At 46.5% G+C, this 25,094-nt stretch overlaps 1 protein-coding gene across 4 annotated transcripts in view; it reads left to right on the top strand.

The window, feature by feature from the left end:
• TSC2 (TSC complex subunit 2) overlaps positions 1-25,094 on the top strand; it is a 196,984-nt gene that overhangs the window by 111,749 nt on the left and 60,141 nt on the right. For all 4 annotated transcript variants that reach the window (XM_086940493.1, XM_086940494.1, XM_086940496.1 and 1 more), the window contains 2 exons: positions 21,211-21,363; positions 24,574-24,792. In XM_086940493.1, the coding sequence (XP_086796619.1) occupies positions 21,211-21,363; positions 24,574-24,792 (372 nt within the window). The remainder of the gene's footprint in view (positions 1-21,210; positions 21,364-24,573; positions 24,793-25,094) is intronic.

Below are 25,094 nucleotides of genomic sequence, written 5' to 3'. Positions count from 1 at the left end.
GCAAAAACAGCATCTGCGCCCTTAAGGCCCAGAGACAACCAGTATTTGATCATGCTCAGCAGGTGGCCATTGCATCAGTTCTTTTTTCTAGCTCCAGGTGATAGGATCTTGGAGCACTGAGCTCAGACTTTTTTTGGCTTTTTTATCAAAAATCTCTCTAGGATATTTTTGAAAACTGATTTATTCATCGAGTTTCATTGGTCCCTGCGTGTTTCTGTCTTTTTCTAACAATTTTTTTAGTCAATCGTCAAATAAAATGGCAGGAAAAGATTAGCCTCCATGGTACAGAGGAGCAGCGCAGGCAGGAGGCGTAGTCGGAAGGTGGTACATCCAGAGAGTGAGGAGAGGGTCAGTCCTCCATCAGGGCTCTCCCACTTTCCTCTGAGGACTCCCATTGTTGGAGATACAAAAGAGAAGCACAGCCCAAAAACGACATTCGTCCCAGGTCAATTTGAGAGCATCCACGTCGATACAAGGTGCCAAACCTATATGTTCACCCTCGAGGGCTGGGTTTACATTGAAGAGGAGGTGAAGGTCGATGTCTGAGACAACGACGTTGAGGTGCAGAAGTTCGAAGTCGAGAAGTAGGTCAGTGTTGAAACCATCCAGACCTGCGGAAAAGACCAAACAATTGAGGCACAGACATCTGCCATCATCCCCCAGAATCTGAGTGATCCGGGGTATGTTCTCCATCATCACTTATAGTGCTGCCAGACTCTCCTACTCCACTGCCTGCATCTCCTCCACTGCCTCTACTTCCAATGCCTCCTCCACCTCCTCTTCCACCTCCAGCGCCAATAACTCTACCGCAACCTGTGGAAGCTCCTCATCCGAGCCTTTACCTTCTTCGCAACTATCGCGTACCAGATCTTGCCATTGTTCGCACCACTCCAGGCATCGCCACAGGGCCCAGCATTCCTCATCTCGCAGACATAGTCATCATGGGTCCAGGTCACGAACAATGTCAAGACATAGTTTGTCATATTATTCTTCAACTTGTTCGAAGATACAGATGTTCACCAACGCTGCCTGATTCCTCTCAGCCACGGGTCTCCGCAGTGGATGACATCAACACCTTCCAGGAGCTCCTGATGAGAGGTGCTGTGAAATTAAACATCTTCATTCCGGCTCTTTCTCAATCTACATCGGTCATTTTCGAGACGCTCCATCATAGATCAGCGTGCCCCAGGCCTTTTAGAGCCAGCAATGGACCTATTCCTCACACCGGCCTCAGCCAAATCTGCTCCTTAAGGCTGCAAAAGAAGTGCCGGCCTCCAGAGCAGGACCCACTGTTTCTCCACTCTGCACCACCCCAGTTTCTGTGGTCATCATTGCGGCAAAGAAGCACCATACAACCACTCCTTCTACAGTGCCACCAGACAAGGGGAGTAAAAAGTTAGTTTCAGTAGGGTGCAAGGTTTTTGGTACAGCTGCCACCGCCATGAAGGCAGCAAGTGCATTTGCTCTCCTGGGCAGATTCGACAGAGCCTTGTTGGATTCATTACAAACATTTGCAGGTGACCTCCCTAGATGTGAGAGAGGATTTTCTTGAAGTAGTCAACAATGGTATGATTATCTGTAACTAAATAATCCATGCTGCTGCCATTTCATCATTATTAGCAGCCCACGAATACTGCTATGAGTGGCATCGAGAAGGCATACATGGCCCGCCTTACGGCCCTTAAACATGAATCCCAGCAACTGATTCTTAACCTTCCATTCTCTGGCGGCAGTCATACCGACGGAATAACCTGGGTGAAGTCCGAAAGGGAGGTCCAAAAAGCAGTAGGTCTTGAAAAGAAGAAATAATAGAGTAGGCCCTACGAACCTTACCAACGATGTTTTTATCCACAGAGGGTTCAAACCCCTCACTGGTACCAAGGTCGCCAGCAAAACCAACCACAGAGACCTTTCCAACAACAGCAGCAGCATAGTCAACCCAGATAGGGAGCATTCAACAGTCTGGTCAGGAGCGACACGCCTACACCAGGCTCTAAACAATGAATCACCACTTCCCCCACTTTTGTTATCCACTTGGGTAGGAGGAAGTATATCTTATTTCCCAAAAGAGTGGCAAACAATCACAAACAATACCTGGGCACTAAATATGGTTTGGAATGGGTATTGTCTCAGATTCATCAGTCCTCTGCTGAATATTCTGCCAAAACCATCCAATCACCATCTACAGATGTTGCGCTCGGAAGTAAGCAGAAGCATGCAGTGGAGACTGTTCCTCCCAAACCATGGGGAACAAGAATTTATTCCAGTTATTTTCTGCTGATTAAAACAAAGGTCCCAGAAGCTAGTTCAGACCTATTCTCTACTTGAAACTAGTCAAGTGAATTAAAATCTTCAGAAATGCCGCACTGCAGCAGTTCTATCCACTATTACATCAGCGAGACTGGCTCTGTTCGATGGGCCTCCAAGATGCGTACTTTCATTGCCCAAGAGCCAAGATGCATTGCAAATTCTTGAGGTTCGTCTTGGGTCACGATCATTACCTGTGCAAAGTGCTTCCTTTTCGCCTCAAATTAGCCCTAGAACTTTCTCAAAGTGTAGGGCAGTGGTAGCTGAATTTTCGTCCACCCGTATTTAGATGACTGGCTCATTAAGGCGTCAACACCTCAAGTAGGCCAATTACATTACCAGTTGAACAGTGGCTTTCTCCAACGATTAGGTCTGCAGATCAATCACACCAAACCGAACTCTTCGCCAGTCCAAACGCTGCATTGCTTTGGAGCCTCTGTCGAAACTGTCCAAGCAAGAGTGTGTCCTTCGGAGGGAAGTCTGTTATCAAGTTGTCTGAAGTGTCACTCTCTCATGACAGCCTCTCACCCCATAGTCAGAATAGTGTAATCTCTTCTCGGCTCAATGGATTCGTATATCTTTCTAACTCAAAATGCCCGTCTCCACTTAAGACTTCTCCTGGAATGTCTTGAGGATTAGTTGGTCCAACTTATAGGCAAAGATCACCCTCTCCCCAGTGCAAAGTTATCTCTGAAATCGTGGTGCTGTCCAACAAATCTGCTTTAAGGTATGCCATTTAATTAGAATGTCCTTTCCCAGACCAGAGTAAAAGATGCCTCGTTAGGATGGGGAGCACACATGGATCACCTCTGTAGGAAGCGGGCCCTTGATATGATATATCAAAATTAGATGTATCTAGCAAAGAGTCCAGGGGTTTCCTTATCAGTGGACAGGGGCTTGCTCTAGCAATCCAAGGTGCTCTTCTAGGGAGTTGGGGAGTCGGGCTGCCTGCTTACCTTAGAGCAGTGCAGGATCTACAATACACACAGTCAATAAATGATACACTCGACTCATTAACCCGTTGCGTGCACGCGTCGGCCAACGGCCGTCGCGAGTACTACCTCGGTAGTGCTGCGCATGTCCGTTGGCCGGCCCACTTAATAGAACTCCTGCACCAAGGCGGAATTTACGCCATTGTTAAGGAGATCTACACCAATTTATAAAAATAACAGGTATCTTTATACATGTTTACGCTGTAGAATCAATTTGTTCAAGTAAATACGTTGTTCAATAGAATTACTTTTGTCTTCAAAAAATCATCTTTTAGTGCAATTTTCAGAAGCTGCAATGTTATCCTATGGGAAGAAAAAAAGTGCAGCATTCCGGTACAGTAAAGCGACTTACTGGACCAGTCTCCAGGAGTCAAGATGAGTGGTGGGCAAGGCCTAAGGCTGCACCAGTAGAACACCACCAGTGGCACAAGGGAGACCGGGTGCAGGGGTACAAATCCTCTGGTGCCCAATATTACTCTAAGGAGAACGGTTGTTGTGAAAAGAGGCTGCATGAACCAACAGGGGAACCCTGGCCTCACAATTCTCAGGAACAAATAGACACTTTTGATCCTCATCTACATGTCCCAAAGCGACTGGTGCAGAGGTGTCCCTAGTCGTCCGACTTTTATTACCAGGGGCATTTGCGGTAGAGGAGGCCTGCGTGCAGAGGCTGCAGGTGCTGACAGAGAGGTCATTGGGTGCAAACCATGGTAAACTCCGTCTGTGGAGTGCTGGGGGACCACAATGACATTATTGGCCCACTTCAACTCTGGCTTGGAGCGACGAGTGCAGTGGTATCTTCAGGTTTTTGCAGCCACATATTCCTCCCAGGAGTCTTTAAATGCCTGCAGGATACAGGGAAGCAGGTCCGCTACTTCTCCGGATAACTTGGTTCCTCTGTGAAGTACTGGGGGTGGGGGGGGGGGGGTCCCTCCCAGGCTTGGGGGACTCAGCAGAAGCAGGACAAGTTATCTTTTGGCACAATTGTCTAAGTCAACAGGCAAGGCGACAGGTTTGGCACCAAAAGTCATTTGCTTGGTCTTCTGTTCGTGCAGTTGTGACTCTACACCTCTGTCTTTTTCTTTCAGGTCAGCAGGATCAGAGTTTCTGGTCCAGGGGCTCCCCTTAATACTGAATTTAGGGGTTTTAAGGGAGTGTAGGGTAGTAGACAATGGAATACTGACCCTTGGGGTCACAAAGTCTTCTATATGGCCCCTATATGATCACTTCCTGTGGGAAGTGGGCATAACCCTGTGCCTGAGTTCCTAAGTTTGCCATTACAAAGATGGCCACTTCTGAAAACTCTAGGCCACCTGAAGGGGTAGTATTAGCCTGGGGCGGCACGACCTACCTGACTAGCTAATTTTACCGCTTGCACAAGTGCCAAAGGGCTCTAGACAAAAGGGGTCTTCTTCCTCTCCTGTGAGGGAAGCCAGATTCGCATTCCAAAGGCGGCATCTTCTTTGACGCTTGCTATCCTAGGAAGGCTAATCAGCAGGTCATCTTGTGGGAGGAGGTATGACACCTTCGCTGACCTCCTGAGAGCAAAAGGCTCCTGCCTTAGGAGGTTAGAAACTGGTCTCAGGGGGCAGGCTGACAGAGACCAGTCAGCCAACACACCAGAACCTAGGCCAGGTAGGTTTTCAGAGTGCACCTCTAAGGTGCCCTCTGGGTGCATGTATTAATAAATCCAACCCTGGATTCAGAGTGTGTTTAATAATACAAGATGTTTGATACCAAACATCCCTATCTTCAGTGAAGCCATCATGTAGCTGAGAAACTCGTTTTCACTAGTGTCCAACACGTGTCTTTAAATGGCTTCCCTGGTCGTTTGCACTGGTAGTAATGGAACTGACCAGCACTGGGGCATATCTGCTCATGCAGGTATGCCTAAGCATGTAACATTAAGCACCCTGCCTTAGGGCTGTCAGGCCTGCTGTAAAGGTGACTGACAAATATTACCTGCTGTGTTAGGCGACCTGGCTCACAGGGATGTGGGTCATATTGCGTTTTCACTTTTGAATGCAACAAAACATACAGCCTGCAATGGCAGCCTTGTATGGGTTTGGTGAGAGGTTACTTAGAATGGCATAATTCGTGCTTCAGCCCTTAGGTACCCACTTTAGTACCTCAGGCCCTAGGTACCAGGGGTGCCATTTACTGGTGACTTACAGAGAATGTTAAAGGTATTGCCAATTGGTAGATACAATTGTACAGTTTTGGGAAAGAAACGCTGGTACTGGGGACCTGGGTAGCAGGAATCCAGTGCACACCAATCAAAGTTGCATCAATACCAGACAAAAAGTGGGGGGGACTACTGCAACAAAAACGCAGTTACATACAACCTCCAAATCCAGTGAACATGGTATCTGAGAGAGATGACCTATTGAATCAGTTTCCTCGAGCCAAGAGCAGTTCACCTAGCTTTGAAGGCTTTTCTCCCATCCTTTAAGTCGCAGTTCCTGCTTGTTTAGACAGACCACAAGACAACTATGTACTACCTCAACAAACGGGGGGGGGGGGGGGCGAGGTCCAGACCTTTATCTCACGAGGCCCAGACAGTTTGGAAGTGGCTGATAGCCAGAGACCTGAGGATCACTGCAACTCCTATCCCAGATGTTCAAAATGTTCAAGCAGACTCCCTAAGTAGAGCCCTTCCTGAAAACCACGAATGGGTCCTTCACACCTACGTTATGCAAAACCTTTTCAGAATGTGTGGCGCTCCGCAGATCAACTTATTTGCCACTGCAGAAAACAAAACATGCCCAGGCTTCGCCTCGAGGGTATTCCAACAAGGGACACTGGGGAATGCCCTATAGATTGACTGGTCTGGCAAATTTCTTTACACCTTTCCTCTGATCCCATCACTTCTCATCAAATTGTCTTACTTGGTGGCCAGAATGTTCTTGATTGCTCATGAGTGGCCACATCAGTGGTGTTTCAAGAACCTTCTCCACAGTGTCCACATCGCAACCTGCACTGCAGACCGGATCTTCTCAAGAAATTCGGAGGCCAGATGGTTCACCCATTCTCTCCTCCTAAGTTTGGCAGCATTGCTCCTGAGCCAGTTCCGTATGGGTATTTGAAACTTTAAACAAGAATGCATGAACATTCTCAAGAAAGCCATCAACATGTTCAGCCTATGCATTCAAATGGAAAAGATGTTGGTGTTCTAATAAGAACATGAATCCAACAACCTGCCAAGAAGATGTGATTCGTTCATAATTACTTCACTTTGCATAATTTAGCTTCCAATACTCCTCCATAAAAGTTCATATTGCAGAAATTTCTGCCTATAGAAAATCTTTCCTGAACTTTTTTCAAAATTCTGGTATTATTAAAGATTTTTTGGGAGAGTTGAAAGGTCTTACCTCTCATAAGGCCTCCATCTTCTCCCTGGGAGCTCAATATACTTCTCTCATACCTCATGTAGGCCCCTATTGAGCCCATTCACAAATCGTCCTTGCAGCATCTCTCTTGGAAAGCTTCTTTCCTTGTAGTGATCACATCAGCATGTAAGGTTGGAGAAATCCAGGCATTGTGTTCTCACGAACCATACGCCATTTTTCATTCTAGTTGGGTGGTTATGAGAACTCATCTAAAATTCGTACCGGAAGTCATTTCGGACTTTCACGTCAATCAGACAATTTCCTTGTCTACTTTCTTTCAGCACCCTTCCAGCCTGCTGAAAGGACTCTCCATTCTGTAGACTTTAGGAACATTTGAAAGTTTTATCTGGACACTAGCAGCCCGTCCCGACCTTGTCCGGGAGCAATCAGGCTTCCCCGACCCCCGCCCGCCCCGACATTGTGCAGCAGCCCGGCCCCCCGCCCGCCCCGACTTTGTCAAGCAGCCCGGGCCCCCGCCCGCCCCGTCCCCCGCCTGCCCCGACCCCCGCCTGCCCGAAGCCTTACCTCAGCCGCCGCTCCTCCCCCGTGCTCCTCATTTCACCGCACATTGTGCAGCAGCCCGGCCCCCCGCCCGCCCCGACATTGTCAAGCAGCCTGTGCCCCCCCCGCCCCGTCCCCCACCTGCCCCGACCCCCGCCTGCCCGGAGCCTTACCTCAGCCGCCGCTCCTCCCCCACGCTCCTCATTTCACCGCTCCACCGTTCCTCGCCGCTTACCGCTCCTCCCACCTGTCCGCCGGTCCTCACCGCCATTCCGGCGTTCGTCACCGCTCCTCCCCCGCGCCATGTCCGCCGCTCCTCCTCGCGTTCCTGGACGCCGCTCCTCCCCGCGCTCCTGACCTCAGCACGCAGGTCGCGGCCGGCGCTACTTCGAAGGGACTACTTTTTTTTTAATGTTAATTTTTTAAATAACGCATATTTATATACTTTATATAGCCTATGTCCATCTGCACACCCTGACGATTACAATGATGTATCGGGTGTGTGGATTGGCGCTGTGGTTCCCGAGTTTACCCGCCTCAAAGGTGCAAAGTTCTTCTTTTATAATAGTAGTATAGATTTTGACATTTTTAAACTTGATAGCAGTGTCTATGCATTAGTTGTACCTCATTACTACCAGTTTAACACCCAAATATAGCAATAAGTTATAGAAAGGTGGCCAGTTAATCTTTGCGAAGGTCTTTCCACCGCGCGGCAACATGTCGCTGTGTTTTTTCTAACTTTTCAACTGGGCTAGAAACTTTTTTGTTAAACTCTGCAGAAAATGAGGCAGATGATGGATGGATTATGTGGCAAATGCGGCAAATGTACAATTATGCGAAAAGCCCTGCAGCCCCACAGTCACATAACTCCAGTGGGCCTTCCTATAATTCATGAAAGGCAAAGGGGTGTAAGAAGGGGACTGCTCAGTGACCAAGATTCCCAGAGAGCGAGGCCACCTTGAATCTCCACACTGCTTTGCAGATTGCAACTATCTGCACTGTAGCATGCTTCTGATAAATGTGCGCACACTACTCTGGGTGCCTGGAGATGAATGTTGTCTGTTTGTGAGAGAAAACAATTGCATGCTTCCAGTGACGCATCCCTTTTACGGGTAAAAAGCAATTCACAGCGGTATCCAGCTGGCATGTCCTTGACCCTCCTTGTACATCCCAGCAGAGCCACGGAGGGGTTATCTTTCTGCCACCCAATGCTTAATTTGTAAAATATTAAGTGCAGGTGCTCACATTTTGTAGGAGGCCACACCCACTGCCACAGCTCCACCCACTTCCTCACTGGCACCACTCACTTACTCTATTGGCTCCACCCTGCACTCATACAGGAACACCGCTCACCCTGCACTCATACAGGAACACCGCTCACCCTGCACTCATACAGGAACACCACTCACTCTGCACTCATACAGGAACACCACTCACTCTGCACTTATACAGGAACACCACTCACTCTGCACTCACACAGGAACACCACTCACCCTACACTCATACAGGAACACTGCTCACCCTGCACTCATATAGGAACACCACTCACCCTACACTCATACAGGAACACTGCGCAACCTACACTCATACAGGAACACTACTCACACTGGAACACCACTCACCCTGCACTCATACAGGAACACCACTCACTCTGCACTCACACAGGAACACCACTCACCCTACACTCATACAGGAACACTGCTCACCCTGCACTCATATAGGAACACCACTCACCCTACACTCATACAGGAACACTGCGCAACCTACACTCATACAGGAACACTACTCACACTGGAACACCACTCACCCTGAACTCATACAGGAACACCACTCACTCTGCACTCACACAGGAACACCACTCACCCTGCACTCATACAGGCACACAGCTCACCCTGCAGTCATACAGGCACACAGCTCACCCTGCACTCATACAGGAACACCACTCACTCTGCACTCACACAGGAACACCACTCACCCTACACTCATACAGGAACACTGCTCACCCTGCACTCATATAGGAACACCACTCACCCTACACTCATACAGGAACACTGCGCAACCTACACTCATACAGGAACACTACTCACACTGGACCACCACTCACCCTGCACTCATACAGGAACACCACTCACTCTGCACTCACACAGGAACACCACTCACCCTACACTCATACAGGAACACTGCTCACCCTGCACTCATATAGGAACACCACTCACCCTACACTCATACAGGAACACTGCGCAACCTACACTCATACAGGAACACTACTCACACTGGAACACCACTCACCCTGAACTCATACAGGAACACCACTCACTCTGCACTCACACAGGAACACCACTCACCCTGCACTCATACAGGCACACAGCTCACCCTGCAGTCATACAGGCACACAGCTCACCCTGCACTCATACAGGAACACCGCTCATCCTGCAGTCATACAGGAACACCACTCACCCTACACTCATACAGGAACACTGCGCAACCTACACTCATACAGGAACACTACTCACACTGGAACACCACTCACCATCCACTCATACAGGAACACCACTCACCCTGCACTCATACAGGCACACCGCTCACCCTGCACTCATACAGGCACACCGCTCACCCTGCACTCATACAGGCACACAGCTCACCCTGCACTCATACAGGCACACAGCTCACCCTGCAGTCATACAGGCACACAGCTCACCCTGCACTCATACAGGAACACCGCTCATCCTGCAGTCATACAGGAACACCACTCACCCTACACTCATACAGGAACACTGCGCAACCTACACTCATACAGGAACACTACTCACACTGGAACACCACTCACCCTGCACTCATACAGGCACACCGCTCACCCTGCACTCATACAGGAACACCACTCACTCTGCACTCATACAGGAACACCACTCACTCTGCACTCATACAGGAACACTGCACAACCTACACTCCTACAGGAAAACCACTCACCCTGCACTCACACTGGAACACCACTCACCCTGCACTTGTACAGGCACAATAAAACCAAGCACTTATGTCCATGGACAAAGCTAAATATCAGAAATAATGTCCTTTAAAACAAAAGTAAGCGTTGGAAAGACTTTTAAGCCACTTTCTAAGATTGGACTATTTCTGCCTTTTCCGTTTTCATATTGCTTTTCAAAAAAATGTTTTGTCTAAACAGAAGCGTTCAGGTCTTTCAAACAATATGCTGCTAAGGCCGCTTGTGGAGAGCAGGACACCACAGGATGACAACACTCTGAAAGATGAAAACTGACTCCAGAATTCCCTGCGCTTTTAGGTGACCTCTAGACGCCATAACGCACTAAAGAAAACAACCTGTTGAAAATAAAATGTAAACATTTGTACCAGATGCAGTGAGTGCATGTGCATAACAAAGGGGGTTGGTGTATGCTTGTGGGAAATAGTCCGTGGGGAGTTCAGCTGATCCGACGGGCGGGATAGTTTTAAAAATGTTTCAGAGAGATGTATTATTTTGTACCGGGTACACAGCCTTGCTCAGCACTCAGGGTTACTAACTTTCCACATTTAGTTGCCACTCTCGCTACCAATTTTGCATGTATGCACGTGCTAACCTTAGTGCCCCGTCACCGAATAAATCACTTACTTGTCACTGTCGGAGACTATGCCGGTCCGTGACTGCTGCTACATCGATGGTGCACTCTGCAGCCTGTTCTTCATCCAGGCTCTGTTGGCACTCTCGTCCCGGCGGTCCAGCAGCTGGCGGAAATTTAGACATGCTGGCAGGGGCACGTACCTGCCGCTTCTGGAGCCCCAACTGCAGGTCACTCACCTTCCTGGGCGTCGCTCCTCCCCACGCTCCTGACGTCAACACGCAGGTCACGGCCGGCTCTACTTCCAAGGGACTACTTTTTTTTTAATGTTAACTTTTTAAATAACGAATATTTTCATACTTTATATAGCCTATATCCATCTGCACACCCTGACGATTACAATGATGTATCGGGTGTGTGGATTGGCGCTGTGGTTCCCGAGTTTACCCGCCTCAAAGGTGCAAAGTTCTTCTTTTATAATAGTAGTATAGAAGACAAAAGCTGTCCGAAAGTCCAATTGTTTGTAAACCATGGGCAGGTCCGTGCAGGTGTAGCCACGTCCAAACAGTCCATATGCTGAAGGATAGTGTCTTGTATTCTACTATGCTACCAGAAGGCAATGCGGTTTGTCCGGTAGACCTGAGGCTCACTCCGCTAGAATGAGAAATGTCCCTACAGCTGGAATCCGTACAGCGGCGACATGGAGATCTGTTCACAAGTTGAGCAAATATTGTTTGGATTCAGATACAAGAACAGATGCTCAAGTAAAGTAGTACAGGCCTCCCTGAGAAATGTATTTGCTTGATTTGATCAATGTGTTGTTTCTCTGCTTTTTCATTTGCTCTTGATGGGGATGGGCTTGCTATTCTATTGAGTGCTAATGACTATCAATGGAACCCTACAGGCAGAAAGGGTGGGGTAGGGTAGGGTAGGTCTAGGGAAAGTCTCCAGCGAGGACCACTTATTGCCGCAGCTGAGTCGCGGACATTTGCCTAAACCTAACTGGTAACCTCAACCACTCTGAATCGATTCAGGTGCAGTATCCTCTACTCTAGTGGGCACCCTAGATCTTGTAGTGGGCCCATATCCATTAATATATGGGGTAGGAATAACAAGTTTTCGGTCCTGATGAAATGGCGCTTGACCTTCCTGACAACTACGGCATGAAACATGTCGACCCAACTATATCTTTCATATGTTGGCTATTAGGGTAGGGTAGGATAGGATAGGATAATATTTATGAAGGGCACCTGTACCCGAGGGTCTCAAGGCGCTGAGCGAACGAGGGAGTAAGGAGAAATGCCAACTGCCAGCTCAGAAGCAAATAGGCAAGTTTTCAAAAGTTGTCTGAAGATGGGAGAGAGTCCACCCTGGAGATGAAAGGGGACAAGGAGTTCCAAAGTTTGGTGGCTGCCACAGAGAAGGAGCGGCCGCCCCATTTGGACCTGTGAAATCTAAGAGAAAACTGTTTTTTCGGTGAGGAGGATCTCAAGGTCCTCCCTAGAGTGTTCCACTGAAACATGGTGTTTGAGGCCTTTGCATACTCCTGCCATCTAGTGTTGGGTTCGGATGTTTTCAAGTTGTTTTTCTTCGAAGAAGTCTTTTCTAGTCACGAGATAAGGTGACTCCTCCTTTCGGTGATAGTGCGCATGGACATCAACTCAATTGTTAGATTGTTTTTTTTCCCCCCCATCAAGTTTGGTTACGTATTGCTGCGCTCCAGTTGAGAACCGTTCTTTGGGTTCCCCTCGATGCGCAATCCTCTCTACCCTCAACTGTAATGTTTCCATACGCGTTCCCATTTCTCCGCGTATCGTTTCGACAACGGAATCAACTTCTCGATCAGAAAGCTTCATGGACTGCCTTCAGGCCTAAATGCGCCAAGTCCGCTCTCTGTCGATGGATCGGACTCCATTTAAATGTTATCCTCTGTGCCATGTGAAGTATCCTCTCACCGACTCACACGAAGTGTGAAACTTGTGCTTGTCTCCCGAGCACAAAGAAGAAACATGCAACGCTTGCAGATTGTTTCAATCAAAGAAAACTCTTTGCGACCGTCAGGCTCGACATCGAGAGATGCAGCGTTAAAGCATCGAAGAAACGCCGGATGTCTTCGGCCAAGATTCTGGCCCAGAAGACATCGATGCATCTGCGGCAGAGGAGGAGGAAGCTTTCTCTGAACAAGACTCTGAATCTGAGCTCAAGATAGACCTCGAAGATGAAGAACTGCAGCAGGAACACAGTGAAGTGCATACTAAAGACCACTTGCCCCCACAAACTCACAATAAACACAAGGCTTCAGCACCACCTATGCCTCCTGTCCAAGGTCGGCACAGAGACTGTTTCCGACACCCCGCCACCGGGTCCGGCTCCGAAACTGCCTGTCAAGCCTTCCGGCTCGTGCCGAGTCGTCAAAAGTCTTCCTCGGAACCATAGCCCTCCGGTTCCGAACACAAGTCTGACTCGGAGCTGAAATCCTCCGTGTCGAAAACCAAGCACCCTTTGGAGTCAAAACTTTCCGCGCCGAAAGCCAGCTTCCTTCATCACCGAAGACACCGTCACTGAAAACTTTGGCGCAGAAACAGAAAGAGAACCCAGCTTGACTAGGACCGCCTTATCATGAAGCATGACACCTTACCAGGTGTATGAGGGCGCTAAGATCTGACCATTCGGATCCCCCCAAATCTCTTTGTCAGGACTTTGTTTCCATTTTTGATTAGGGCCCAAGTTACCCCTCAGGAGAAACTACCCCAGTGTTATGTTTTATTGCTTTATTCTGGGAGAAGTGTGGGTGTAGGACTTCATTAAATAATTCTCCTTAACTCCTTTTTTGATTATCAATGGAGATCCCCTGAGAGTGAAGGAATGGTTTCTTAACTGTAATCCCAGTGCTCTCTCAGGGGAATTTTTGTTAAATCCTAGTATATATACACACGCGTTGGTATTCATTACTCATTTTTTAAATGTAATCTGAAGAAATTGTCTATTTTAGCCATTATTATAGGCTGCACAATGTTCTTGTCTGAAGTGTCTCTTAGGCATTCCTGAAGAAAGGCGAACATCTGCACTTAAGAGGACATACTTAGTGTATGCAGGACTATACAGTGCACATGACCTCGTTGGAGATTCCCAAGAAAGAGAATTGGGTTTACATGTAGGAAACCATTCCTTTTCATTTGCCAAAATGGTTCACTTGTGTTTTTTCTGACATTTCTGGCGCCAGCCAAAGTGAAAAAGTGTTGTATACAGCCCAAGGGCCTTGCTCTTCGTGTATAGGTTATAGGGAATTACTATTCCATACAGATTAATCCAATGGATCCAAAGTTACTATAAAACGCACTGCATTTGCTATGCAATTTCAAACTTAGCTATAACTTTAAAGTAGCTTTTGGCTGCCACATGACTCTTTGTTTTCATATAGGTTAGTGTGCAGATAAGCATTTGTGGTTAACTTGGTTAGTCCTTAGAAAAAACAGCAACACTTTTTTGTTTTCCTAGTAATTTTTCCTCTATTTGAAGAATGTGCATGAAAATGTTAAATAAAAAATATGTCTGTAGTCTATTCTTAGTCAGTCCTGAAAAGATTGGTCAGAGGTGGATAAGCGTTCGATAGTTTAATGGATAGGGTCCCAAAACATAATGTTCGAGGCAAATGAGCTACAGTGTCCCACACTGTGCATTAGATCACCACCTGGTGTTGGGCTCGCATGATTGCATGTTGTTGTCGTCTTGGAAGAAGTCTTTGTAGTCACGAGATAGGTCACCCCTCCCTTGGACGATAGTGCGCATGGGCTCCATTCTTAGATTGTTTTTTTTCCGCCACTGGGTTAGGATGGAACTTTTCCGCTCCTCTTCGAAATCTACTTTTCAAGTAAATCGAAGCAAAAAATGTCCTTCAAACTTCAACAAACCACTTTCAATACCGATAAACATCAACTCTACTTCATCAGATCGATTCCGGTCGTCGACGCGGGCCGTTGGGCCTACCCACGTTGTGAGGCCTACACCTCATGGAAAGGACACCATTCAAAAGATGCCCCGAGTGTGGAGCAAAATTTCCACACAGTGACCATCACGAGGTCTGTAACCTGTGCTTGTGGCCAGAACACGACAAATCCAACTGCACAGCCTGTGCATCCTTTCGATCGAAGAACACCATTCGAGATCGAAGGGCCCCGTCGATGCGATATGCAGAGATCAGCTCCGGAACTGGTGGATATCTTCGATGAAGGTTAATGCGTCCCAGAAGAAGATTCCGATGATCTCCAGATCGTATCCGAATCAGATGACTCCGACGACTCCATTCCTTTGGGTCAAAGCATGAGTACCACTGCCCCTACCCCAGCCCACTTGGGGTTTACAATCAACTACACCAAGTCACATCTCCAGCCCTCTCATGTACATCAATAACTAGGGGCTACCATAAACACTGATACAGCTCTAGCTTATCCCAGTCCAGCCAGGATACAGAGCATTCAAGCCTTAATCACAAAGTTTCAAAACCAACACTCTCTCCCAGCCAGAGTGTTCATGCAACTAATAGGCATGATGGCATCTTGTATTTTTATTGTCCCATATGCAAGACTGTAAATGCGCCCATTGCAGGAATGTCTAGCACATCCGTGGAATCAGGCTCAAGGACAACTTACAAACCTGGTGTTGGTGGACAGCCGCACACATTGCTCTCTGCGGTGGTGGAACACCAAAAACTTGTCCAGAGGGTGGCCATTCCTCGAACCTGTGCCACAGATAGTACTGACAAGACTCATCCCTCACAGGATGGGGAGCCCATCTGCTCCACCACACAACTCAGGGAAAATGGTCCTCTCAACAAAAGGTGCTTCACATCAGTCACCTAGAGCTGCTAGCAATATTCCTAGCACTGAAATCCTTTCAAGTACATGTACAGAACAAAGCTGTCTTGATCCGGATGGACAACATAACAGCCATATACTATATTCAAAAACAAGGGGGCACACATTCCCTGCCCCTGTCCCAACTAGCACAGAACATCTGGAGATGGGCCGTTCCACAAAAGATATATCTGCTTGCAGAACACCATCCATGAGTTCACAATCGGATAGCAGATCTATTAAGTCGACAGACACAACAGATTCACAAATGGGAACTACATCTGCTAGTTCTTCTACCATTCTTTCACAAGTGGGGTCATCCATACATACAAAAAAGCAAAATGCCCAACCTTCGCCGCCAGGCTTTCACACCCGCTGTCCAAGAGCAATGCGATATGGATGAACTGGTCAAGCAGATTTGCGTACGCTTTTCCGTCAATCCCACTAATACCATTAGTAGTACGCAAGCTGAGACAACAATCTCTCAAATTGATCCTGGTAGCTCCCACATGGGCACGCCAACCATGGTTCACCAAACTGCTAGAACTCTCTCTAGTTCCACACCAAAGACTGTCTCTGACACCATCCATGCTAACGCAGAACCATGGAGACATCAGACATCCAGATCCAAGTTAACTGAATCTGGCGATATGGCTCCTGAAGTCTTAGTTTGGTTATCTTAACCTGCCACCAGACTGTATGAATATCATTAAAGAAGCCAGAAGACCTACTACTAGAGCTTGCTATGCTGCAAAATGGAAGAGATTTGCCATTTACTGCACTAATAATCAAATTAATCCTCTAGATGCTTCCTCCAAAATATCATCTGTTACCGTCTCCATTTACAAAGGTGTAATCTAGCATACTCATCTATACGTTTACATCTTGCAGCCATTGCAGCATATCTACAAAATAGACAACATATGTTATTTAGAGTACCTGCAATCAAAGCTTTTATGGAAGGATTAAAACAAATCATTCCTCCTAGGTTACCACCCTCTCCAGGGTGGAACCTGAACATTGTTCTTACCAGGCTCATGGGGCCCCCCTTTGAACCTTTACATAAGTCTGAACTGCAATTCCTTACATGGAAAACAACTTTCCTTATTGCTATTACCTCTCTTAGGAGAGTTAGTGAGATTCAAGCTTTCACTATACAAGAACCATTTTTACAATTTCACCGTAACAAGGTGGTACTACGGACTAATCCCAAATTCCTTCCGAAAGTAATTACTACTTTTCATCTAAATCAATCAGTAGAGTTGCCAGTTATTTTCAAAACCCAGACACTGTAGCAGAAAGAGCTCTACACACACTAGATGTAAAAAGAGTCCTTCTCTATTACATTGATAGGACCAAAACTGATTGTAGCTTTCTCTCCACCGCATAAAGGCAACCCCATCTCTAAAGCTGGAATTGCAAGGTGGATTGTAAAATGTATACAAATATGCTATCACAAATCAAAACGTACATTAACTGTTCCTCCTAGAGTGCACTCCACACGCAAACTAGGAGCCTCCATGGTTTTCTTAGGGAACATTCCCTTAGAAGATATCTGCAAAGCAGCAACATGGTCTACAACACACACCTTCACTAAACACTACTGTGTTGATGTGCAAGCCAAGCAGCAAGCTGCAGTAGGCCAAGCTGTCCTCAAAACTCTTTTCAAACTACTGCGACAGATACAGGTGACCACCGCTAGGGGAGACACTGCTGTACAATCGATGCACAGTGTAAGATCTGCAGCTCATATGCCTCGAACGGAAAATGCACTTACCAGTATGCATCTGTTCTTGGCATGTAGAGCTGCAGATTTGTACACTTTTGCAATAGATCGCCACCTGGTGTTGGGCTTGGATGATTGCAGGTTGTTGTCTTCTTGGAAGAAGTCTTTGCAGTCACGAGATAGGTGACTCCTTCCTTGGACAATACTGAGCATGGTCATCGACTCCATCCTCAGATTGTTTTTCGCCATGATGGGAAAGGATGGAGTTAGTAGAAGTAAAGAGAAAGGATGTCTCACACGCCCACCTGCCTCCCCGGGGCCTTTATCTGTTCCAGTTTCTATCTTAATTAGATACACACACATGGACATCCCTTTTTTTTTATTTCTACAAACCCCATCATTTCCCATCATGGGGAAAAAAAATCTAAAGATGGAGTTGATGCCCATGCGCACTATCGTCCAAGGGAGGAGTCACCTATCTCGTGACTACAAAGATTTCTTCCAAAACGACAACAACATGCAATCATCCGAGCCCAACACCAGGTGGCAATCTAATGCACAGTGTGAGACTCTCCAGCTCTACATGCCAAGGACAGATGCATACTGGTAAGTAGCATTTTCCTTTCTCATTTAGTTTTTAACCTAGGCTAAATAATTGAAACGGAAGGCAGGACAACAGCACACTTGACGAGAACCTAAAAGACTCTGCAATCTATGTGCTATTTATGATTTGGTCTAAATCTGTTCAGTGTTTTTGAAGAAATACACCAGAGAGCGAGGCTAAACATCTAGAAATGGGGCTTTGAAACCTAAGGAAGTTCAGAAATCTGAAATTGTCTACTAAATTAGAAAACAGGTAAACCATATTGCTTTGGCTGCCATTTTGTAACTGAAGCAGATGTGATGTGTAATGAAGTGCCCCTTTTTGTCAAGGTCACCCCCACTTTTTGCCACTGATACTGATGTTTTTCCACTGAGGGGCACTGGGGTCCCTTCTAACCAGAACTCCGTGCCAGTGGTGTTTCCTTGAAACAAGGAAAAATTGTCTAATTGACACACCATTGGCACTGACTTTGGCACCCCTGTAAGTCCCTAGTAAGTGGTATCCCAGGTGCCTAGGGCATAGGTACAGAAGAGGGCCCCTAAGGCCTGCAGCCTATATTATGCCACCCTAACGGACCGCCATACAAATCACATGGAGCCTGCCATTGCAGACTTGGTGTCATGGTGAAACCCTGAGTGAAAACACGACTTGGCACACTCGCTGTGTGCCATGCCAAAGTCACTGCATGTAATACATTTAAGACGCTCCTACAGCAGGCCTTGTAGCTCTAAGTTAGAGTGCATTATATCATATGTTAGGGCATATCTGCTTAAGCAGATATGCCCATGTGCGGGCTAGTTTAATTATTAGATGGTACATGTGAACAGGGAAGCCATCTTAAATATATGTACTAGGCACTGGTTATTTCGAGTTCCCAACCTACATGATGGCTTTACTGAAACCTATGGTGTTTAGTATCAAACACCTTGTCTTTATAAGCCTATACTGTTGGCAGTACAAGATTTATTATGACATGCACCCAGAGGGCACCTTAGAGGTGCCCTCCAAAAACCTACATTGTCTAGTGTGCTGGCTGATTGGTATCGTCCAGCGTGCCACCACAGTACATTTTCTGACCCCCTGCAGGTGAGCGCCCAAACTTTAAGTCCAGAAACAATGCCTGCTCCAGAGGCAGGTGTTCACACCTCCTCCAACAGGATGACTACTGATTTAGCAGGTCAAGGCCATTTGCCACTAGAACAGGCGGGAAATTAGCTATGCTAGTAGGTGTTTTGTGCCAGGTTAGTCACACCACTGAGGCGTGCTATATTAGGTGCTCTTTGATCCACCATTTTGCTTTTGGTATAATTGGGAACTCTGGTACAGGTTTATGCCCACTACCCACTGGAAGTACGGTGACCCCAAGGTTAAGAAGGCCGTTGGCTGCTACCCATCACTCACCTTAATGCCCCTTGATTCAGTATTTACAGGGCCCACCTGACACCAGGAACTCTGATTCGCCAGACAAAGGACTAAGAAGGACAAAGAAGAGATGAGGAACACAAGAACGGTGGACTTGGCGCCAAACCCTGCCTGCTCTGGTCTCCGCAATCTCAAAGACCCTGCTCCTCCTGCAGTTGTACATCCTCCAAAAGCCCTGGAGGGCTGTCAGTACTTTGCAAACCAACCAGCATCTCCCTTGGAGTAGATAAGCCACTTGCCTGCAGGCACCAACTGCATCAGCCCTTACACCTTTCTGCTGACCCCCAGGTCCTCTGAGACAAGATCCCAGGAGGAGGTCTCTGTGCTCCAGAAGGTCAGAGCAGTCTCTATGCCAAGTTTGGAGACTCCAGGAGCCACCCTGTAGTCCTTGCAGCAGGTGCAACTAATGCGCAACACTCCCCCCTGATGAGCCTAACGCTGCTTGACCACACTACCACACATAGAGCACCTTGGGATTGTTAGAGTAAGCCCCTGTACACTATTAAGGGATACTTGGTCTCTGCGCCCCTTATTTGGTACAGAATTTAGAGGGCCAACTTCCTACATAATGTGATCTGCAGACTCTTAATAAAATGAAAAAATTATTTGCTGACTTGGGAACATGGTGTGAACACCCTAAACATGGAGTATCATCGCTCGTCTTTGATGTGCGTAAAATCTTCACTCCCACTACTGAAAATATCCAGATTCTCAGCACAGTGACCATAGTCTCTAACGTGGAGTCACACAAATCATTATGCCTATTTTTCATTGGAATACGCGTCTGTGAGAATAGGTATTCAGCATAGTTAAATGCCATATACTGTGTCTGTAGCATACTGGATGTGACCGATAAGTCTTCCAGTGGACTCTGTTGTTTCTGTGAAGTAGGCACTTGATTCAGCCTACGTAAGCATTCCACCGTATTAGTTTTTTAAAATTAAAACTTAAAGCATATCGATAGATAGATACATTTGGCCGAATTGATTACCTTGGTGTGCCAGTAAAAAAAATGTATGTGCCAATATTGCTGTTCAGTGTTGTCTAGTTATTGGTTTCAGTTTTCTTAGGGCCCAAAGTCAATCTTATGGTAATTTATTGGTTTTAGTTAATAATAAACTGTGGAAAAGGCCTGCTGACCAGGGCAAACAACCGTGCCCTGTACATTCTGGGGTGAATGTGTGGTTTAGTCAAAGGACATTGCTGAAAGCCATGCCCAACCAGCTCATGGATATCTGTAATTGACTTAGGAAGAGTAGCTCTTGGTGTGACTAAAATCTCATCTCTTAATGATTGTCTATTGAACACTGCAAACAACCGGCCTTTGTGAGCCGCCCCCTTTGATCAGAGGCTGCTGGGCTCTGCTGAATGTGCAGCAATTACTGAGCAGGAGTACTGTAACTTTAAAGGAACTTGGTGAAGCACATTATTACAAAACCCAGCTAACGCACAGCATTGTACTTCGAAGTCTAAAAATCACTGAGTAGTTTTGGTGAGCAAGGCAAACAAAAATCATCCCTTTCTTCGTGCACTAGGATGATTTTCCCAGATCACATCACTAAAGAGGTCAGTAGCGACATCATAAAGAGTGTCTTAATATTACATTTCTGATATTGGTGATTATCCATAAAGTCCCTTAAAAAAAACCTGTTTTTTTCCAGGGAATATAATATCTGTATGAAGTACGTGAATTGAAGGGCTAGATCAGCTGAGTGTTGAAAGATCGCGGTGATTTTTCTTTAACCCTTTTTTTCTACCTTAATTTGAGAAGTGCTGTAGAGAGGTGAACGTCTGCTATAGTACTCATAAAGACCAATTACCACAATTTTATGTCTGTTTTGCAGGGGGTCATGCACTGCGTTCCACTACGTCAAAAGCTACTGATGCCAGTTCTGCTCCTAGAAAGAGAAGGCCCCGGAAGGAAAAGACCTACCTTGCTGATTTTGTGCCTCTGCTCACTCAAGGATGGGCTGAAGTCCTGGTGCGAAGGCCTACAGGTAACCCTTCTCCAGTAGTTACTTCTGTTCTTGGTCTGGTAGGTTTAGACCACCTACATTTTATTTCAGTGATTTATATAGCATCTTTAAATGTTACACTGCCTATATTTATTTGCAGACTATTGTAGTTTCAACATTGTGTTACAGGTGTTCTTTGCAAGCTTTCTGCCTTAACTGATTTTGTTTCTAAATTGATTTAATAGAATACCATTTCTGTACAGAATTGTTTGAAAATTGCCCTCTCTAAAGGGTCACCCCACACTTTTTTGATTTCCTCTTTATCTGACTTTATTGTTGGCGTTGGGACTTGCTGTACTTTTACCACTGCCTACCAGTACTAAAGTGCATGCACTCTCTCCTTTAAACATAAACGTGGTATAATTGGTTTATAGTGGTTTGGCATATTTGAATTACTAGTAAGTCCCTTGTAAAGTGGTACACCATATGACCACGGCCTGTAAATTAAATGCTACTAGAGGGCCTGCAACACTGATTCTGCCACCCACAGAGGTATCTTTTCAAGCGTGTCTTCCGCCTGCCACTGCAGGACCTTTGTGTGCTGTTTGCTGCCACTTCGACATTCACAAGACTCCCTGCTTGTAAAGCACACAGCTGTTGGAAATCCTTTTGTTTGTTTTGTCTTAGGCAGACCAAGGCCTTGCAGTGGGCACTAGTCTTCTTTGCCGGACCAACTGTTCTTGTTTAAGTAGCCTGTTCAGTGATTAATTAAAGGTTTGATACACATGTTCCCTCCTAAACAGTTTGTGATGCTCCAGTGTGACCTTAACTTGGTCTTTCTTTCTCATGTGCATATCCATCAAACCGATGCATGCTGTTCGCTGCGCCTCTTGACATCTAAGATGGTCTTACTCATTGTGACTACATCAGCTGGTTAGATGAGTGAACTTCAGGCACCTTAAGTGCAGCTGCCCTCCACCACTTTCTCTTGAAAAAATTGGTGCCAAGGACTCTGGTGGCCTTGTTACCGAAAGTCGTAACTCCCTTTAATGACTGGCAATCCATCACTCTACCAATGTTTTTTGCCTCCGCTCCTTCCTTATAAGAGGAGGCGAGGCTCCATTAGTTGGACTCCAAAAGGGCTTTACACTTGTACATTGAGTGGGCAAGACCATCGAGCGAAGTATCCACTTTTTATGGGTTCTCTGGAGTGAAGTAAGGGAAGGCTATGCAGAAGAGGACCCTGTCAAGGTAGATAGTCCTCTGTATTAAGATCTGCTATGCACTGGCCAAGAAGCAGCCTTGTAAGGTCTGAGAGCTCATTCCACTATTTAAGGCTGACATCACTGTGTTGGCACACTGAGTGCCTGTCCTTGACGTTTGCCAGGCTGCGACATGGGCGTCTGTTTTTACATTTATGAAGTACCACCGCTTTGACAGCGAGGTCTGGCAGGGAAGGACATTTTACCCGCTCTGTCCTGCAAGATGTTTTTGTTCTGAGTCGGGTAAACAGACCCTTTACCTGTGGAGGTACTGCTTTGGTATACATTCTAAAGTGAGGAAACAATGGTTAGGAGTACCAATCAGAACAGCACTTTACTTACCTTACAAGAGTATCCAGCAGAAAGAGCATTATAAAAGATAAGTAACTTGTTCTTGCGTGCATGGCTTACCCGAGTGGCACATCCATCCCTGCAAAATCCTTACCTGTGCTAGATTTAGGCTTAGAGTGGTTCTGTCTCCCCGGGGCCTCACCTTGATCCAATCGATTGAATACCTCTGTGCACTCTTTTAGCTTTGCTTCATATGCACAGCGCATCCTGCTTGTAATTTTTTAAAGAGTATCTAGTCTTGATTTTATACATTTCTTGCTAGAAAACTCTAACCTTTTTTGGAACGACAAAGTCAACTGGACTAGTATTCCCTATTCTCAACGTCTTCAAATTCATGGGTAGGTTCCTGCTGTCTCTGCTCTCATTCAGACACCTATTCATCCATATGGGACTTACCTGTTTCTTCTACTTGTTGAGCTCTTTATTTGGATTTTGAGGCTCGGGTCGCTGGCGGATTCTGGCATGGTTCGCTTTCCAGTGCATGCGCCCACTGCCTCTTAAGAAGACAGCCGTTGTCTGGTGTTCCGTTAATTGTCCCCATGCTACTACTTCTCTTCCTCCTGGTATATTATTTATCTGAATTGTGGTTGCAGAAGGATAGTTTGTCCAATGGCTGAAAAGGATTCTCTCATTCCCTTCAAGGGAGTTTAGCCCATGAGGACTCCTTTTGGAGATCTTATCCGTCTCCTTGGGTAACCGCATACAGTTCAAAACCATGCCCTGATTTCAGATTTCACTGATTGCTTCCCTGTGCTAGAGTTGAGCCTGATCAGATTCTTCCTGCAGTAGAACACTATGCTCATTCTTGGAATGTGTATGTATGTGCGGCCTCTCATTTCTCCACCAATCAAGCAATCCAACTGTTTAGTCGTTGTAGTTCCCCCTCTGGTGTTCAGCCTGCCGGCCCTTCCCCTTGTGAGGCCCTCTATCAAAGCCTGGTTTGCATCCTAACTGTAAACTGTGCCTTTCGCTGCCGCTGTGCCTACTTCTTCCTTTCTCTTAGTGGAGACAGGCCTTCTCTCCCCCATGCTCGTCTTGCTTTCCCTCCCATTAATGTTCTCTGTAGGGAAGGTGACATGGGAGGGGCAGATGTTTTCTGGAGTCTCAGATTTAGCTTGCTCTGTCGCACACCTCTTTCTCTCTCTGATGGTCCCTGCTCCACATTCCGGTCTACTGCCTCAATTGGAGTCCCTCACTGACTGCGTGGTAGCTGATCACTCGCCCCAAGTCAAATCCTGGATCTCCTGCTGCTGGCCCAAGTCCTCATTAATGCTCTGGTTCTCCTTCCAGGTAGCATTCACCTGCATGGGCCTCGCTACACACTGCCTTGTATGGGACTTGTATAAGTATGTGTGTCAGCTCAGTTTTCAGAGCAATAATATCTGGGGGCTTTGTAATATGTTTTCTATTTTTCAGGGACTCTGCCATACATTTTCCGCTTGTTACTGTGGGGTCATTTTTACGGGGAACTGAGTACTTTCATTGTGTGGCCATCTTGATCCTGTCCCATAATAGCCTCTTAATTTTGTACTTTTAACTAGACCTCCCTTTTTCAAGATTGTTGCTAATAGTTTATTTTGTTTCTTAAACACTTCATCTGAATTCTGAGAAATAACTAATAAGATCTTTCACTTTTCAGGCAATACCAGTTGGCTGATGAGCTTGGAGAACCCATTGAGCCCCTTTTCCTCTGATATTGACAATATGCCTCTCCAAGAGCTATCCAATGCACTTATGGCTGCTGAGCGATTCAAAGAGCATCGCGAGACTGCACTGTACAAGTCACTCTCCGTGCCGTTATCAAGCAGCTTGGCTGGTGGACTGTCGAAGCACACTTTGCTGCAGCGCTCCAACACAGGTAAGGCTGGATGTTTCCATCCTGATCAGAGGCGCTACTTGTGTTATTAACGCTGTGGTGTTATTCATGCAATGGTGAGTATCAATTGTTTTCTAGCAGGCATGAGCCACAGTTCTGAAAATTAATGGATGTGTTTAGCCTTGTATCGAATCCATCTTAGTCTGGCCCCTGCTTTTAAAAAACTGAAGGTCCTTCTTGAGATGCTGCAAGATTTTTTGTATTCTTCGAGCAGTGGGACATTGTAGGCTTCCTAGCTGGATACGACCCAACAAAGTAATGTGGGAAAAGAGAATGGATTTTTC

Source organism: Lissotriton vulgaris, chromosome 10 (genome assembly GCF_964263255.1).
Source record: "Lissotriton vulgaris chromosome 10, aLisVul1.2, whole genome shotgun sequence".
NCBI lineage: Eukaryota > Metazoa > Chordata > Amphibia > Caudata > Salamandridae > Lissotriton > Lissotriton vulgaris.
Note: the sequence above shows the minus strand (reverse complement) of the source record. Positions and strands in the feature narration are given on the sequence as shown.